The sequence below is a fragment of the Ovis canadensis genome, chromosome 14 (assembly GCF_042477335.2).
Source record: "Ovis canadensis isolate MfBH-ARS-UI-01 breed Bighorn chromosome 14, ARS-UI_OviCan_v2, whole genome shotgun sequence".
Taxonomy (NCBI): Eukaryota; Metazoa; Chordata; class Mammalia; order Artiodactyla; family Bovidae; genus Ovis; species Ovis canadensis.
The window spans coordinates 79738001-79757622 of NC_091258.1; the positions used below are offsets into that span (position 1 = coordinate 79738001).

Genomic DNA, 19622 nt, shown 5'->3' on the forward strand with positions numbered 1-19622 from the left:
AATTACAGACAGAAAGATGACTGTTGTGAATGACAACTAACTGTACTTCAGTAAAGCTGTTTTGCTTTTTAAACAAACTCTTAAACTTTGTAGCTTCCTAGTTTACTCTGCTCTGCTATTACACAGATGTTCTTGAAGTGACCCACGTCTGCTGTAGCATCACAGAGTCGACAGGATGTGATGCAGCGCCTTCTCTGCATCTGTCTCTTCTCAGGTTGCCACAGCAAAATCCCTGACGAGGTGGCTTCAGGCGATGCACGTTCTCATATTTCTAGAGGCTGGAAGTCTGAGGCCAAGGTGCCATCAGGATTGCTGTGTCATTAAATGGCCTTTCCTCTGTTCAAAACTGCAGAGAGCAAGCAAGCCCCTCCTGGGGTCTGGTCTTCTTATAAGGACACAGTCACACTAGGAGGCCATTCTCGTGACCGCATTTGTCTCAATCATCCATCTCCTCATAGGCGACAGCGAAAAGGTTCCATTGGGTGTTAGTGCCTGAACGTACAAATTTTGACGAGCACAATTCAGTCTATAACAGACTGACCAATGTTATATAATGGTCTTTATTCCTTGTGAACATTCTGGTACTTTGGCAGACTAGGGTTAAAGGTAAAGGACTTCTATTCACTGAACTCGAAGGTCTTACTCTAATGTGAACTTTCTGTTGATTAATGAGGTTAGAGCTCTGGCTAAAAGACTTCCCATATTCTACACCCATAAGGCCTTTCTCCAGTGTGACCTCTTCGACGCTTAACGAGGTTAGAACTGTCACTGAAGGCTCTGACACTCAGTACACCCATAAGGCCTTTCTCCAGTGTGAATTCTCCAGTGCCGAAACAGTGTCAAGCTATGGCTAAATGATTTCCCACACTGCCCACAATCATAAGGCTTTGCCCCAGTGTGAACTCTATAGTGTGAAATGAGGTAAGATTCGCAGCTAAAGGACTTTCCATATTGACTACATTCAAATGGCCTTTCTCCAGTGTGAACTTTCTGATGTTTAAAGAGGTTGAACAAGCTGGTACACATCCATCACATGAGACCTTAAACAAGTGTGAACTCTGTGGTGCTGGAGCAGGTGGCTGAAGGGGATAAAGAATTTCACACTCACTGCACTCATAAGGCCTTTCTTCAGTGTGAACTCCTCGCGGAATAATGACGTGAGAGCTCTGGCTAAGATTTCCGACATTCAGTGCATTCATAAGGCCTTATTCCAGTAAGAATTCTCTGGTGAGTAATGAGGTCAGACTTATAGCTAAAGATTTTCCCACATTCACTGCAATCATATGGCTTTGAACCAGGGGAAACTTTCTGATGCATGCTGCTGCTGCTGCTGCTAAGTCGCTTCAGTCGTGTCCGACTCTGTGCAACCCCATAGACGGCAGCCCATCAGGCTCCCAATGATTGCTAAACAATTTTCTACATTCATCACACTCATGAGGTCTTACTCCAGTGTGAACTTTCTGGGATTGAAAGAGGCCAGAGCTTTGTCTAAAGGGTTTTCCATACTTTCCCCACACACAAGGCTTTTCTCTAGTGTGAACTCTCAAACGCTCCCTGAAGATGCAGTATTTTCATGCTCTCCAGGCAGTGACTTTTTACAGTGTGGAAGGCCACCGCACACTCTCCTCTGCTGTTTGGCTTCTCCCTGGTGTGAGGGGCCTGTTGCTGAAGACGTCCTGAGCTGCCCAGGAAGTCCTTCCCGACCTCCTTAAAGGTAAAAGATTTCCCTGATGCTTGGAATTTGCAGCTCTCCGCAAACAAGGCTCTGTCCGTGCTGCTTCGGCGGTGTTTCTCGCCAGCGTGCCGCCTGTGCTGCTGATACAGGCTTGCCGTGAGACGAACCGGTTTCCACCCACCCCACGCGTGTGCGTTTCTGCCTGTGCTGTGTTTCCTGGTGTTCAACCAAGTGCAAACTGCCTCTCGACATGGGCCCACACACCTCACACAGGTGTGCCTTCTGGGAAACAGACCTGCTTTGAGGGTCCTGTCCTGCGGCATCACGTCTGCCGAAACGCTCCGCTCAGATGCTTCCTTATCCTCACTACACACCACCAACCTGAAAGAAAGAAGTGCTGGCGAAGTGCATGTTGACTCCGGTGAGAAGGGGTAACCTGGAGAAAAGTGTATGTGGGACAAACCCAGAACAGTGAGATTGTTCTGAGGACCAAAGACTTAGGGACAGGTTGAGATCGGTCCGCTTAGCAGAACTGGCCCTCCAAAGATCACAGGCCAGAGGCAGACTCAGGAGGCTACAGACACTGCCGCTGTGAGACAGAAAGGGCCTATAACCCCTTCCTCTGGAGAAAACTCTCAGGAGACCTGGGCATTTGCTGACGTGGGTGTGTTATGTAGAACACTGAGTTTAGGCTCAAGAAAACGCAACCGCAACAGAGCGGCTGGTGTTCAACGACTGTTAAAAATTACGTGTGTGAGAGCCTCTGGGGTGAGGCGCCCCCCTGCAGACCCCGGCCCGCAGCCCCCAGGCTGGCCCGCTGCGCCCCCCACCCCAGGGAGCCGAGCTCCGCGCGTGCTGAGGGCGTGGCCCGGCCGCAGCCTCCCCCCGGCCCCGCCCAGCCTGGACCAGGCCCGCTCACTGGAGCCCGACTGGCCCCCTTGCCCCAGCTTCCCCTCGTCCAGCTTTGCCTCGACATCGGATCGCCTCTCTTGCCTTTGGAACCTGCCCCTTGCTGCCGGGGCTTTGCGGACGGGCGTCATCTTCCAGGTGCGGTTCACATAGCACCGTGCAGCACAGCGGTGGTCAGGGCCCTCCAGGAGAGCTGGGGGGAGGTGGCCACGGGGTCCCCTCTCCCCCAAGGCCAGCTCCGTCGGGACGGCCTCTCCCGGCTCTCGGAGAGGACGGCCTCTGTACTGTGAATCTTCCCCACCCAGGCGGCTGGCTGCACCGCAGAGCCCACAGCTCCTCCCAGCCTGAAGCCGGCCTATCTTTTAATAAGTTACTCAGGCAGAATAGCATGACTGCATGACTTTGACTCTTGGGACAAAACAGTCGTTTACACCTGCACACACACCTGTGTGGTCCAGGATATACACCGTTTCCGGCCCAGTTTGGTGGGGGTGGGTGCCGGGGTGGAGGGCTGGTTTGGAATCCGGAGGGAGACCCTGACGGTACACGTGTCCACCCCAGCCCGCCCGGGTGTGCGCAGGCTCCGGGAGGGCGGGAGGGAGCAGGTTCCCCGCAGGGCAGGGCGCAGGCCGAGAGCTGGGCGCCGCCTGAGCCCCCAGCCTCTGCCTACCCAGGTCGCAGGCAGGGGCTTTGGGAACAGGGGTGTCAGAGCAGGAGAGCAAGGTGGTGGTCGGACCTGGCCCAGTGGCAGGAGCGGCAGATGCCCGCCGAGGCCCCTCAGTTTTTGGAGGAGGCCCCTCAGTTTGGGCCACTGACCTGGATCCCACGCGGGTGACTGGGGAGGGAGCGTTCTCAGAGGCACTGTGAACGGAACCGAGCCTGGTTTCCCGAGGGGCCTCTTGTGCCATTTGCGGAACACGGTGCCGACCCGCTCTGCCCTGTACATTCTCCCGGTGGCGCCTGGTCCCTGATTGGCGGTAGGACTTTTGTACAGAAATCAGCACACTATTTTCTTGCAGCTTTCAGATTTTGTTAATCTGGATTATACAGACAGATGCAAAGTGTTTTAGCAAAATGGAAAATTATGTGTGCAGTTATTAAGGTGGGATTTCCAGAGCTGTAGGGCCTGGACCCAAGACCAACAGAGCCACCAGCTCACACTGCCAGTCTGGGAGAGCGGCAGTCATGAGACTCCAACCCAGGAGGGCACAGAGGGGGGACTGCTCCCAAGAGAGCCTCAGAGGCAGGCCTGCTCCCAGGGGCCTGGAGGGCAGAAACTGAACCACCGAGGAGCATTCTTAAGGCTTAAAGTTCAAACAAACTTGCCCCAGTACGTTTTGGACTCATCTGGTGCCTTTCACTGCTTTCTTCCTTCTGACATGGGAATGTCTATCCCATGCCTGTTCCATTGTTATATTCTGGAAGCATATAACCCTTTCAGTTATACAGATTCTCAGCTGGAGATCCATCTATTGAAGGATAAGCTGTATTTCAAGTCTCACCCACATCTGATTTAAATGATACTTAGATGAGACTTTGGAATTTAGAGTTGATGCTAGAACTAGCTAAGATTTGGGGGCAGAGATTGACTCTGAGTATGGGGTAGGTTTGAGGGTCTTACCCAGGGGGTTACAAGTGCCAAGTTCTCCAGCATCACATCACGGTTTATGGATCACTGAGCCTTATCAAGCAGATTCCATTCCTCCAAAGAGAAGCACATGGGCACATCCTCAGAGGTCACCTTACCCTGCCAAGATGGTGACAGAAGACTCGCAGAGCAGTCCACTTCAGAGTCTCAATCTCTTCCCGCACACCTCTGTTCCAGGCCCAGCCTCCTCGCAAACTCCCTAGCTCAGGGTTCTGAGAAACTAGACCTTGACACCTCTGATGCCTGTGCCTTCAAGTGCCCAGGAATCACTGGACCCAGACATCCACAAGAGGAAGGCGGAAAAACATACAGTCGAGCCTTGGATAACACAGGGTTGAACTGCAAGCACCCACTCAATGCTCTCAGAAACAGGTGCCCACCTGAAACTTCAACAGGACCTCCCTTGAACCCAGTAACTCCTCACGGACAGCCCGGGGGTTGGGACGCACTGCGTTTCAGGGCATGTCCCCACTGTGTCTCCCTTCGCTGCGCAAAGCAGTACAGACAAATCTCTGCTTCACGGAAAACTGAGCGCCGAGATCCATCCCGCACCTCTGCACAGACGCTGCGCTTTCAGCATCACGCCTACGACACCTACGGCAGCCCACTGTGCCTCCTCCAAGAACTCTAAGTAAACCACATCATGCTGGTCAAAATAGTTTTTCAATACTGTAGAAACCAGTGAAGGATCTGCAGAAACTAAGCAAGCACCCTAGCAAAAAATATCCCACAAATCAAAATGATAAATCCAGGGGATGTCCCGGAAGTCCAGTGCTAAGACTGCGCTTCTAGGGCAGGGGCACAGGTTTGATCTCTGTAAGGGAACTAAGATGTCACATGCCATGAGTCCAAAAAACTAACGGAAAAAAAGATAAACTTGAGGGCATTTTCAACGGCTCCACGCCCTCCTCCCAGGCACAGCAGAGTGAGGTGGAAGCTGCCGTATTCTCAGCTCTACTATGGGAAGGGAAGGAAAAGCATGGCACTTAACTGCAACATTCTGGCTTGTCCGAAGGCTGGCCAACGGTCTGGTTTCTGCATCGCTTGCCTCAGTGCTGATGACAACGGTGGCAATAGTCTGAAAGTCAGGATGGAGGCCAGTAAGACCCCTCCTGCTGCTGCTGCTGCTGCTAAGTTGCTTCAGTCGTGTCCAACTCTGTGCAACCCCATAGACGGCAGCCCACCAGGCTGCCCCGTCCCTGGGATTCTCCAGGCAAGAACACCGGAGTGGGTTGCCATTTCCTTCTCCAATGTATGAAAGTGAAAAGTGAAAGTGAAATCGTTCAGTCGTCTCCGACTCTCAGCAACCCCATGGACTGCAGCCTACCAGGTTCCTCCGTCCATGGGATTTTCCAGGCAAGAGTACTGGAGTGGGGTGCCATTGCCTTCTCCAGTAAGACCCCCTGGTAGATGCCAAACCTTGGGAAAGCAGCAGGGAGACTGCAGTCCTGCCATGTCTGGGGATAAAAAGACTAGGGCAGAGGAATGCGATAGAATGTTTAATGCCCTGAGAAAAATCAGGAGTGTGGGGGAGCAAGACTTTAGGGAAATTAAGACATTTAATGCAGCATACTCTATATGGCAATATGGGGGGGAAACACTCATACCCACCCACCAAGGAAGATGCATGTCCAGAAAAAATCTGAGAAAGCCTGAAGCCTTCACATTGGGTTGACTAGCAAAGGTCTTTCCCTGCATGGGTTGTGGCTGCCCAGATAGCCCTAGTGGTAACGAACCTGCCTGCCAGTGCAGAAGACGTAAGGGATGCGGTTCAATCCCTGGATCGGGAAAGATCTCCAGGGAAGATCCCCCGGAGAAAGAAATGACCACCCACTCCAACCTGGAGAATTCCATAAACAGAAGCGTGCTGGGCTAAAGAATCAAGTCCATGAAGACTTGGAGAGATGGTTTAATGTAACGACTGAGTGACAGCCCCATCACCTTTGCCTAATCGCAAGACTGACACCTGTCATATCTGAAGACCCCACAGCTGTGTACGCCAGGGAGCAGGATTTTCTGGGGCCGTCTCAGACTTCTGCCTGCCACCCTGGTTTTTGCTAGGACATGTCTGCCTGAGATGATTTACGCTCTTCTCATATCCTCGATGCCTGATAAAAAGTAGTCCAGGGAGTTCCCTGGTGGTCCAGTGGGATTTACGCTCTTCTCATATCCTCGATGCCTGATAAAAAGTAGTCCAGGGAGTTCCCTGGTGGTCCAGTGGTTAGGACTCGGCACTTCCATTGCAGTGGCCTAACTTAAATCCATTTATCTGCATCACTTTGCTGTACAGCAGAAATTACTGTAATATTGTAGATCAAATATAACACTTGTGTCTTGAGTACTGGCCTTTGCAGCAGCGAGCAGCTGAACTTGGGTTTGGCACCAGCCTTGTCCACTTACACTAAATTTTTTTGGTAAAAATTTTCATTGCCTTCAAAAGAAAACTCATACCCACAAATCATTTTTCCATTTTCTCCTCACCCCTGGCACCTGAAACCACGTATCTACTTTCACCCTCTATGGATTTGCCTAGTCTGGGTATTTCATATAAACAGGATCATATGATGCGTGACCTTTTGTGTCTAATCTCTTTAAGTTGTGCATAATGTTTTCAAGGATCGTCTGTGTTGGAGCATGTGGGTACTCCTTTTGTCCAGCTGAACAACATCCCACTGTACAGGGAGACATTTTGTTCGCCTGTGTATCAGCTGGTGGACCTAAGTGGTATTTCCACCTTTTTGCTCTTATGAGTAATGCTGCTATGAACGTGCGTGTGCAGCTTTCTCTTGTGTGCAGGTACATGTATTTTCAATTCTTTCAGATATATATCTAGGAGTGGAGTTGCTGGGTCATGGACTGGCTCTATATTTAACTTCTGGAGGAACCATCAGACTGTTTCCCAAATCAACAGCCCTGTTCAGGTTAAATCTTGCCTCTCTTCATGTTTCCCGCAGCTCTCGGTGACTCCTAGCTTACAGTACATCTGGCAATGCTTTCAGCTCTTTGCCTGCAGGCTCATTTCCCTCACCAGGTCCCAGATCCTTAAAAACAAAGGTTACTGTATCTTAATCGAGTGTCATATTCATTTTGACACTCTTACTCTCATAGTAAAATGGAAGCAAGCTACTGGAATTGACAGATAATGTCACTGGGGAAGCTTTATTTCATGAAAGTGGTTCCCTGCCATGGTCTGGGAGGCTTGCCCAAGAAATTACTGGTTAGGAGTGAGAAAATCCTGACGATTTCTCTTTCACACTTAAAAGTCAGATTTCTCTTCCAATTAAGATAGATTTATTCATAAACTATGAGAGCTAGGAAGCAAGAGCTGCTACATCAAGTGAATCTACTTTCTGCTTCCATGTCTAGCGGTGCTGCTGCACAAGGGTCTCCAGGAGGAAGTCAGGCCCACGTTCTCAGCCGCCTGCCCTCCCGCGGCTGTCCCTCCGCGGGCTCGCGCGCCCTGCGTCTCCGCGCTCCCTTTCTCCCTTTCACGGACTGCCCGCTTCCGCAGTGTGAGCAGGGTCCTCTGCTCTCACTGCCTTTATTAAGTTCTGCGCTGCATTCATTCTCTTCTTTTCAAAATGCTTCCTCCTTTTCGACCTAATAACTAAAATGTAGACAATAAATGAGGAATTATAAATGGAGACAGAGAAGTGAGGAACCATATGGAAAAGTACAGGAAGGAAGAACGGAACTTTTAGGCTATACCGACTGCTATTTGCCTGATAAGGAAAACTGCACTTTGAAATCATTTCCCCACTTTCTGTACTCAAGCTTTGTAAATTCCCAGTTTTAAAAATGTGTAATATTGTAAATCAACTATACTTGTTTTTAAAACTTAAGCAACTTAGTACGCCTGCCCGCATGAGCATATATGCTGTTATCTCCTCACAGGAACTGGCAGGGGTGGTGGGCAACTCTCAGCAGGGGTCTCTGACCCGGGGGTAGTAACCCTGTTTTGTGGGCTTGGATCCCATTTCCACATCAGGCTGAGGCAGACGGTGTAGGAAGGCATCTGACTGTCTGCATTCAAAACTTGAGAATAATGCAACATTAATAAGTATGGGTAAGGGAAATATTTAGTCCAGGAAAGGGTTTGTTTCCTGAACTCTCCTTTTCAATCCTTGGAATTGCCTTGCAAAAGGAACCAAGCAACCACAGAGCTGTTTGCCCCTCTGTGTAACTGAGAATTGTTCACTCTTGCAGGTGTGGATATAAATATTCATCTTTCTTACCTCCCACTTAGCTTTGCTTTTGAGAAAACTAAACCACCATTGTCAGCTCAGCTTTCCTGCAACTCGATCTGACAAGATTAACTGGTTGACCCCCTACCTGAATGAATGAAATTTTCCAGTTCCTTCTCATTCTCCGGAAGGAGGTACGTGGACTCGTCCTGGCCCTCATCCTCAAAGAATTCCTCTTCATCTCCTAACGATGGGATCTTGATATTTTTATAAAGTGATGCAAGTTGTTGTTTTTCCTCAGCCTCTACCAGTCGACTGGAGAACAAAATACATAATTGGGGGGAAGGCTGTGCCCTGGGGCTTGCAGAATCTTGGTTCCCCAACCAGGGATCAAACTGTGCCCCCTGCAGTGGGAGTGCAGAGTCTTAACCACTGGACCACCAAAAGAATTCCCCAAATAGATAAATTTGAAAAGCATAATTTTCACACTAAATCATCAGGTCTTAATCCTTAGTCCTGTGATTTTCTGACTAAAAAGCAGTCACTAGTACATGGTGGTACTAATACATGGGGAGGGAGGCAGAAATAGACTTTGAACAAAATGTCAACATTTTAAATGAAGATAGCATAGGTACTGTTGTTCTTTCCTTTTGCTCAGTCTCCAATCTTTTTTGGCCTGGCACTGTTACTGATCCTGTATTTAAAATGTTCATCCTGGGGTTATGAATGCGTTAATTCAGCCTTTGAAAATACTGTAATATTGCTTATCCTGACTACCGAGTTGGGCACTGCCTGAAATCTTGCACCTGGAGTGAGCGCCTTGTCCTCCTCACCTAGATCCGAACCTGGAAGTGGGTCATTGAACAGATATTTCTGTGTGAAGCGGAAATGGATAACACAGTGCTTAATTTTTTGTAACATACGTACCTTAATTATGTTTGACTCATGTAATAATGGGCTTCCGGGGGGGCTCAGATGGCAAAGAATCTGCCTGTAACGTAGGAGACCTGGGTTCCATCCCTGGGTCAGGAAGATCCGCTAGAGAAGGGAATGGCTACACACTCCAGTGTTCTTGCCTGGAGAATTCCATGGACAGAGGAGCCCTGCAGGCTACAGTCCATGGGGTTGCAAAGTTGGACACAGCTGAGCAACTAACACTGCCTGTACTGATAAATCATTTTAGGGCTCGCTTAACTGTTTTCTAAGGAGCTGAGATGGAGGGAGTGGTTCAGAATCACGCTGTCCAGCAGAAGAACTGATCTGACTGTAAACACTGCTGCAGACAATCAGGAAACTGGGACAGGAACAGGATTTGGGTGAGGAGAATGAGGTGCTCACTTCATGTGCAATTTTAAAAGGGTGCCAAAAAACTCAGTAATGATGATAAATATTTTGACTTAATATTTTTAAAAACTGAAATGAGTGAATTCCCTGGCCGTCCAGTGGTTGGGACTCGGTGTTTCCACCGCCAAGGGCCCAGGTTCAATCCCTGGTTGGGGAACTAAGATCCCACGAGCAATGCAATATAGGTTAAAAAAAAAAGGAAAAAAACTGGAAAAATCCGTAATAAACCAAATATCAAAATTTAAAAAACAAGCTCCATCAGCACTGTGATGAACTGCATGAGAGCCTGAGTCAAAAGGGAAACCATTGAGTCTCTATATACACGCTTTTATGTATTATTTTACGGTTCTTTTCTAAAACATTGAAGTAGTTGAGAATATATTTTAAAAATTGAAAAGTCCTATATCAAAACTCACAGCATTATTTTAAGTTTAAATAATTTATACCAGAAACAAAATTTATTATAATTTTACTTTCCTGGTTTAAATGAAATAAAACTCACTAATATATTTTCAGTTTTTATATTGACTTATTTATTTTATTTGGCTGCACTGGGTCTTCACTGCGGCATGTAGGATGTTTAGTCGTGGCATGTGAACTCTTAGCTGTGGCTTGTGGGATCTAGTTTCCTGACCAGGGATCGAGCTCGGGTCCCCTGCATTGCGAACACAGAGTCTCAGCCACTGGACCAGCAGGGAAGCCCCTCATCGACATATACCCAAAATACACTTCTGCAGAAAATCAATGGCTAAAAATTACATACAAACATGCACTCTGGGGCTCATATGTTTCCTTTTGCCTCAGGTTTTAAAAATGTCACTTTGGGTAACACAGACTTAAAAGCTGTAAATGTTGACACTAGCTCAGTAACTTAATTGGTCACTAGAGTTCAGGATGAGATGCTTTAGTGAGTTATTTCAGGGATCTTCACATCTGTTAGCATCTTTGTCTATACTACTGAAATAAACTGAAATTGAAGTTCCACAAATTGGCATCCGGCCCCATCACTTCATGGGAAATAGGTGGGGAAACAGTGGAAACAGTGTCAGACTATTTTGGGGGCTCCAAAATTACTGCAGATGGTGACTGCAGCCATGAAATTAGAAGCCGCTTGCTCCTTGGAAGAAAAGTTATGATCAACCTAGATAGCATACTGAAAAGCAGAGACATTGCTTTGCCAACAAAGGTCCATCTAGTCAAGGCTATGGTTTTTCCTGTGGTCATGTATGGATGTGAGAGTTGGACTGTGAAGAAGGCTGAGCGCTGAAGAATTGATGCTTTTGAACTGTGGTGCTGGAGAAGACTCTTGAGTCCCTTAGACTGCAAGGAGATCCAGCCAGTCCATTCTGAAGGAGATCAGCCCCGGGATTTCTTTGGAAGGAATGATGCTGGAACTGAAACTCCAGTACTCTGGCCACCTCATGCAGGGTTGACTCATTGGGAAAGACCCTGATGCTGGGAGGGATTGGGGGCAGGAGGAGAAGGGGCCGACAGAGGATGAGATGGCTGGATGGCATCATGGATTCGATGGGCGTGAGTCTGAGTGAACTGTGGGAGCTGGTGATGGACAGGGAGGCCTGGCGTGCTGCGATGCATGGGGCCGCAGAGAGTCGGACGCGCCTGAGCTGAGTCACGGGAGATTGTCAGAACAGAAAACCCAGAACCAAACACGCTGGTGACACTCACTCAGCAGCAAAATCTCTTCAATGCCACCTTTCATTTGACCTGCATTTGGCATGCTCCAAGGTAGTCCTGATATGGTTGCCTTAAAAGACACTCCAGACATGGCCATGTATTCCCCATGTGCACACTTAATCCTAACGAAGAATTTGGTACTTCCTCAAGATGTTTCTGATAGGATATAATGGAATCCTGGAACTAAATCCTAGAATATGGATCAACATGCTGCTCCTGATCACAGTCACATGATGTCACAGAGTGCCTTGCCTTTGTCTGATACTAATTTCAAAATGATCACATAAACTGAGCTTCACCACAAGCTTTATTTGTGTGAACAAGATGAAGTGTCTTCCCTAAATGCTACTATCACCCCAACCACATTGATGATAAGTTTCTAGTGAAAGAGACAGTGGTCACTTTTCTGCTTTGCGCTATTAAGATTTTTTTCCAAAGCATCAGGTTCACTCTAGAAAATCACATTGTGAGAGGATGCCAGCATCTTGGAACATTTTTTTATCATGAACCACAGTAAGAGATAAGTTTTACTTCACAATCTTGAGGCTGAAAAGTTGAAAATCAGCATTTCTATTCTATTAAATTGTATTCATTCTGTCCTGTTTCTTTTTTGTTATTTATTCACACATTTTAAAACATTTTTTGCCATGTTTCTTTTTATATTTTTCATTTATGTCATGATCCACCATGAATATAGGCCATATTCTGAAAAACACAGAAAATTTATAATGACTATAATTATTCAGTGATTATAAGAATTATCAACATCATCACCATTATTAACATTACTACCATGAAATAATCTAGTTACCTGTATGTCTTACTAAAGGATGGTAAAGATTATTTAGCATAGACTTACTATATCACGTAGGCAATAGTGGTCCCAAATATCAGGGCAATAGTGAGGGCTATACACGCAACTGTAATTACTTTAACAAGAGCAGGTCTATGAGGAATCCATGCTAAAAATACAAAGAAAAGAAGTTTTCATAAAATCTCATTTTTAGCTGTGACTATCAGTTATTAGGGCTTCCCTGATAGCTCAGTTGGTAAAAAATCCACCTGTAATACAGGAGACCCTGGTTCAATTCCTGGGCTGGGAAGATCCCCTGGAGAAGGGAAAGGCTACCCACTCCAGTATTCTGGCCTGGAGAATTCCATGGACTGCATAGTCCATGGGGTCGCAAAGAGTCAGACACGACTGAGCAACTTTCGTAGGTGGTGCTAGTGGTAAAGCACCCACCTGGCAATGTAGGAGACATAAACTCGGGTTCAATCCTTGGATCAGGAAGATACCCTGGAGGAGGGCATGACAACCCACTCCAATATTCTTGCCTGGAGAATCCCATGGACAGAGAAGCCTGGCAGGCTACAGTCCACAGGGTCACATAGAATTAGACACAACTGAAACGACTTAGCGCACACACACATATCAGTTAATATATTTGTTAATCATATTGTTTTAGGGGAATGGGAGAGAAAAATCAGAAATAACATTTAAAATAAAAATTCTTAATTTACAAGAAAACCATGCAAGCTAGATTGCACAGCCTGTGTGAACAAGTATAATTTGAATTCCCACCTAAACCCTGACTCCTTGTTTTCATCTGTTTCCTGTCTTTGGCCAAAGCCATTTCTTATGAGACTGGTCCCTGAAGTATAGCAGAGACTGCCACTGATATAGTTGAAAGGAGAGTGGCCTTAGTTTTACAACTCAAGTGTTGCCGGATGGTCTTAGGTTGTACAGTGCTGTTTTTAAATAAAATAGGATATTACAGGGCAATTCAAGATCTAATCCCACAAACCTGCATTCCAGGGATTGGTGTTTAGGCCCATTGAATATGCTATAAAACCAAGGGTGGTCCTTGCAGGCTCATTCTTCTCATCATCTGAAATGAAAATAAACAAACAGAGCTACTATGGGTACAAGCTGAACAAAGGCGCAACTGACTAAGTACATTACTCAACCATTCGTAAAATCTGACAAACTGAGTTGCCTCCTCGTCTCACACGGAGCGCTCCCTCACTTGCTTTCCCTTCTCTGGCTCAACAACTGAGCGGAGAAACTCTTTGAGACTGGCACCTCAACGTGAAGTCAGCTTGACATGAAGAAAAGAACCTGGACTATGGAAATGCTCGCAGATTAAATGCTTACGCTTTCAGTTCAGTTCAGTTCACATGCTCAGTCATGTCCGACTCTGCAACCTCATGGACCACTGCACGCCAAGATTCCCTGTCCATCACCAACCCCCAGAGCTTACTCAAACGTATGCCCGTTGAATCGGTGATGCCATCCAACCATCTCATGCTCTGCTGTCCCCATCTCCTCCCATCTTCAATCTTTCCTAGCATCGGGGTCTTTTTAAATGAGTCAGTTCTTCACATCAGGTGGCCAAAGTATTGGAGGTTCAGCTTCAGCATCAGTCCTTCCAACGAATAAGTAGATGTTCATTTAATGATTCTCTCGATTTTTCTGTACATTTTCAGGTTTTCATAATGAAATACTGATGTGGGGGATATGGGTTACAAATGGTTTCAAAACCATGACTACTGAAAACTGGTCGTTGGATTTGGCAATGGGAAGGTCATTAGAGACCTAGTCAGAAGTGGTGTTACCCATGTGCATGACTGACAGAGGTTCGCGAGAGAACAGAAGGAAAGGGATTACACAGAGCAGAAGTTTTGAAAATTTTCTGAAGAGTTTTGCTGTCACGGTGGGAAGAGAAATGAAGGCATCTCCCAGAAGGGGCTGAGGGATGGGGAGACAGGTTTTGCTTTTTAACACAGGAAAATTGACATCCTGATCTCATGAGCACAGGGACGACACTTTAAGTTGTGATGCTACTGGAAAGGGAGAAAGAAGCGACCAGTGTCCCGAGTTGGCCTGAGGGGACGGAAGCCGGTGCACAGGTGAAGGGTCAGCCTTGACCTGGCCCGGAGGAAAGATGAGAAAGTGTTATTCAGCTGCTAGTTAGGGCGATGCAGACGCTCGCTCAAGTGCTTGTGCTTTGCCAGTGATGGTGGGAACCAGGTCATCCTCTAAAAGCAAGGCTGCGGTAGACATGGTGGGGGTGTTTGTGGAACGAGAAAAACGGAGGAGAGTCACCAAGCAAAGGGGGCGGGTAAGTGGACTAGGAAAATGGACCAGCATACTTTAAATAAAATTTCCTAGAAACAGAATGGCTGGGTATACTATTTTTTATAGCCACTCCTGTAGCCCAGAGCCCGCCAAAATTATTCAAACTATTCAACACTAGTCCATCCTAAAGGAGATCAATCCTGAATATTCATTGGAAGGACTGATGCTGAAGCTAAAGTTCCAATACTCTGGCCACTTGATGAGAAGAGCTGACTCACTGGAAAAGACCCTGATGCTGGGGAAGATTGAAGGTGGGAGGAGAAGGGGGTGATAGGGGAGCAGAAGGGGGTGACAGAGGATGAGATGGCTGGATGGCATCACTGACTCGATGGACATGAGTCTGAGCAAACTCTGGGAGATGGTGAGGGACAGGGAGGCCTGGCGTGCTGCAGTACGTGGGGTCGCAAACAGTCAGACACACTGAGAGGCTGAATGACAGCAAAATGCAGCACTAAAGCTGCCCCATGCGCCTGCCCTGCCTCATGCATCCCTTCCCCCAGACGCTCAACAGAAGCTCTGGGTCATGCTCCCTCTTTCTGCCCCCTGCCTCCTAACAAGGCTGGTCCTTCCCCACATGGCCTGGCATGGTGTGCCCTGCCTGCTGTTTCCAGGATTCTGTGTGTATAACCTTCCTCCTTCACGATGATCATTTCCGAGTCTGTAGGTCTTATCATACCTGATTAAAACAAATCCTGGGTGCATTTCAAAACTGTGGGTCAAAAAGTGAATGCATTCTTCTTGTAAGAACTCCCAAATTGCCCCCTGCAGAAACTGCACTTGCTCCTGGCTTACACACAGGACAGGGCATTAAATTTCCCTGCTCCTTTGCCAGAGCAGTTTATTATGAGACATTTTGCCCACTTTCAACATGAGAGCTGAAAACTGGGATTAGAGTGTATTTTCAAGGTGAACTTTCCTTTTTATGAGGTAGGCATCTTTCCTTGTAACCGAGAACTGAGAGTTGCAAGAGAAAATTGGAGTCTCCAGTGATCCAACTAGACAAACAATTTCGTCTTCTGTCTCTATCAGAAATTACACTTGGGACTGAAAGCTCAGGGATGACAGAGGTCTCAGCAAACCTCTAGGGCCACCTCACAAGAGGTTAGTGTTGATAGTTAGTGTCAAGATAAGACTAGAATGTGGGCCTGCTAACACTTTGATCCAGATTCCTTTTCTGGACTTTGGTGGTGGTGAAGTGAATGGGGAAATAAAATACTACAGCTGAGCTTTGTACACGTGAATGCGCGCTCAGTTGCTCAGTCGTGTCCAACTCTTTGCGATCCCATGGACTGCGGCCAGCCAGGCTCCTCTGTCCATGGGATTCTCTATCCAAGAATACTGGAGTGGGTTGCCATGCCCTCCTCCAGGGGATCTCCCCAACCCAGGGATCAAACGTGCGTCTCTTCTGTCTCCTGCATTGGCAGGTTCTTTACACTGAGCCGCCTGGGAAGCCCATGGCTGAGCTTTAGGAGGAGTAATAAAGAATGTCTTTAGGATGGACAGATGTTTTTTTTTTTCTGTATTTCCTGATACTTTGACATCTGTGCTATTTTCTAATCGGTCCCTAGCAACATGGTTACTAACCCAGCCATGGGGGCAAGGGGTGCCTTTTTCTAATTTGCACGGGCCGGGGGGGGAGCTGCACAGGTTAGTTATGAGTGTCATGGGACACCCTCCTGGAGGAGCCATACGACACAAGAGCTCTGCAGATATTTATGGATCCCACGTGCACTCCCAGATCCCGACTTACCAGTGCTCGCTGGGGGCTGCATGGGCGTGGCAGGCGGAGCTAAATGGCCATCGAAGGGGACCAGAGAGGAAAGAGAGGTTTAGGATACATTTAGGAAAATTACAATATAACTTGGTATTGGATGAACGGGCATGACATGTAGTTTCCAAATATTAATTGCTGAGATAGTAAATGTTCTTAGCAAGTTTACTCCAATGCCGAGTAGATTCATGGGGCTTAGTCTGCAAAAGCATGGTGCTCTGCTTGGAGCCAGTGTTTCCTCTGGTGCATATAGACTGTTAGCAACACAGTGCATTTGGGTCCTGGTCGACTTCTGCAGTCGTGCAAGCTGGGAACCCTCTTCCCAAGCAGAGAACCTAGGCAAACTTGGTGCAGAGCTGAAGGGTGCGGTGCTGTCATCAGCTCAGAGAGGTGATGCTGGGAGGGCCTGACAGCGAGAGCTCTGCCATCACCCAGCTCAGAGAGAGAACACAGGATCCAGTTTCCAATCAAAGTCTATCTAATCTTATTATTTTATGGATCCCGCTACTAACAATACGGAAGAAAAGACACACTGACTAGCAGCTGGGAGGACTACAGAGTATGGTCCCCACTTCACTGACTGAGCAGTCACAATGACTCACCTCGGGGCTTGGGGATAGCTCCATGGACCATATGAAACTGCTTACCGAACTGTACGGGCTGTTTCATGACACTTGGCTGTCTTTCTAAGGGAAAATGATCTGGAAAAGAAAACCTACAGCAGTGATGTGGAATCACCCCTCTTTGCTTCCCCTGAACTGAGTGAAGGCAATGGTGGAGGCAGCCCGTTCAGCCTGTTGTCTGTCCAGGCGGTCTGAGCTCACCTGCATGCGGCGCGCACAGATGAAGCGGGCACGCCATTAAAGACAGAAACAAAGCAGCGAGAGAACTTCGAAGCTTGTCCGTCATTCCCGAACTGCTGGCTTGCTATCGTGTGGGTGAAAGGGAGTACTTAGCTGTTGTCCACCATCTGCCCTGCATTTCTGAGAAACTAAGGAGCTCTTCTCCCTACAGAATGTCCCAGTTCTGACTGGGAGCCACCAGTATGAGGTCAGCTCACGTCGCCACACGGAATTCTTTGATGGAACCGAGTCAGCCAATGGGGAGACTAACAGAATGAGAGGGTGTGCTGGGGGTGAGTAAGACCCTCAGAGTGTCCTGCCTCTTGAGGAGACGGAAGGGAATCAATTATAATGCAATGCGACACCTCACAAGAACCAAACAGGAGACGGCAGGGCTCCGTAGGCCCATTCTAATGCTTACCCCAGCTCCCTAGACGTTTGAGCTTCATCAAGTTACTTAACCCCGCTGAGCTTCAGTTTCTTCATTGGTAAAATAGGAGGAGGAAAGAATACCCACTTCACAGGGTAACAGTGACGGCTCAATAATGCAATCCACACAAAGCTCAAAAACAGTGTGGGCCCTGAGCGTCAGTTCTGGATGTAAAATGTGAGAGTGTAATCTTTGAAAAAAAGCAATTTGGTACGCCTCCAACCTCTGGGGTACCATCCAGAAAGCCTAGACCCAAGTGGCTGTCTCCAAAAGTTTCTTTAAGGGAGAGATTAATTGAATCATCTCAGCAAGTAGAAAGGGGATTGAACAATGAGATGGTGTAGACAGCTGTCCCCTGGACTTGTCCTCTGCCCATCCGGTAGTTCACATGATACACGAAACAGGCTTTCATCCCTGCCACCAATGGTAATAAGAACAGACTGGTAGTCTCTTGATGCTTACACAGCCCCGAGGACCAGGAGCCGACTCCACCTGTGCTGCAGCCCAGAGGGCAGCTGCCCCTCCTAAATGTCTGGGGGGTGACAAGGCTAGGACCCCACCCCGTAAGACCTCCTCCTGCTGTGGACTGTCAAGAGGGCCTTGCTCTGTTCTTTCAACAGCCAACCTGTCTTCCCCCCATTCTGCTGTGCCCCTGGGACGAGCCTGGTAAGGATGCGGCTCCCATGCTCTCTGAATCCCAGTCTCACAACTGCCTCTGATCAAACCCGTCTCTTTTGAGCTTCCTGTTGGCCTGCCTGTGGGCATTGTTTAGACTGGACTTGGGACTGTCAAGGTCCCTAGGGACACTGCTGTCCTTGGAGCTGGCCTGGGGCATCGATCTCCCCCGTGCTCACTTGCCCAGTCCTTCCCCTAGGTCTGTGAACACCTGGCTCATGGTCCAGGTTTCCCGGAACACAAAAGGTTGGACGGAATTGTGTGTTTTCTGGGAGCCTAGAGGTAAAGTTCTATACCATCATCCCGTATCTCCAGGTTTCGCACCCTCTGTATCCCAGACCCCTTTGCATGGCCCCTCTAGGGAAGATGAAGCCAAGGCCACCACTCTCCTCTATGCTGTCGTGACTACATGGGGCCAAGTTACAAGTCCCCAGCACTTTGCTTGGGTCCTGCCCAAAGTGGACCCACAGTGACCTCAAGCCAAGCTGTCTTCTTCCCTTGTGAGGTAAAAACCATGTCATGTCCCACTAGACATCTGCTCCCAGGAGGACAAGAACCTCCAGAACCCTGGTTGAAAATACATTATTTCTGGGGCCGGGGGAAGGGGCCTGTATTTTTAAGATGCCCCCAAGTAACTGTCAGGATAAGAAGCTTCGGGAACAAGACCAAACCTAGTGGTCTCTGGCTGGAAAATCTCATCAGGGCCCCCATTTCTCCACTGGGACCCTCCTTCTTTGGGACACAAGTACTTCTCCAGACCCTCCACCAGTTCCTTCCACTGTGAGGACCCACCTTGAGCAGGGCGCTGCCCGTAACCACCACACTTGCTCCACCTGCAGAGGGGGTTCGTCTTTGTGACGTCGCAAGGGAGGGCACTCACTGCCTGGGCAGGAAGAACAGCTTCTGCGGGGAGGCTGGCATGAGCCCTGGCTCTCCTGACTGAAGACTGTGTTGCCGGGAGTGCCCAGCACTGCTCACATTCCTGGGCCCTTCTCTCCTTTGTCCACAAGGCAAGGCTGCCTTGTTGCTTCTGAGTTAATTGCCTTTTTTTTTTTTTTTAGCATTTAAACATTTATTCTTCAAATTAAGAAATTACACATTTTGATAATGGTCATTTTCTTAAAAGTGTCATTCAGTTCCCACACATTTAAAAGGATATTGGTAATTCTGACCAATTCCTGTAACTGCCTCCTTGATATCCACCCTGGACCCCAACATATGGCCGAGCCTTCTGACCAGGCCTTCTCCCACACACAGGGCTTCGTGACCATCTGCTGAGACCTCAGTGCCCTTCTCCCTGTGCCGCACCC

At 48.0% G+C, this 19622-nt stretch overlaps 1 protein-coding gene across 1 annotated transcript; it reads right to left on the bottom strand.

Annotated features, from left to right (window-relative positions):
* Window positions 1-7506: 7506 nt before the first annotated feature.
* C14H19orf18 (chromosome 14 C19orf18 homolog) lies at window positions 7507-18101 on the bottom strand. Its single transcript, XM_069552315.1, has 6 exons — window positions 16968-18101; window positions 16345-16383; window positions 13261-13344; window positions 12315-12417; window positions 8565-8731; window positions 7507-7839 (listed from the first exon to the last, which is right to left on the bottom strand). Exons 1-6 carry the CDS (start codon window positions 17032-17034, stop codon window positions 7721-7723), a joined length of 579 nt encoding a protein of 192 aa, XP_069408416.1. The 5' UTR covers window positions 17035-18101; the 3' UTR covers window positions 7507-7720.
* Window positions 18102-19622: the final 1521 nt, after the last annotated feature.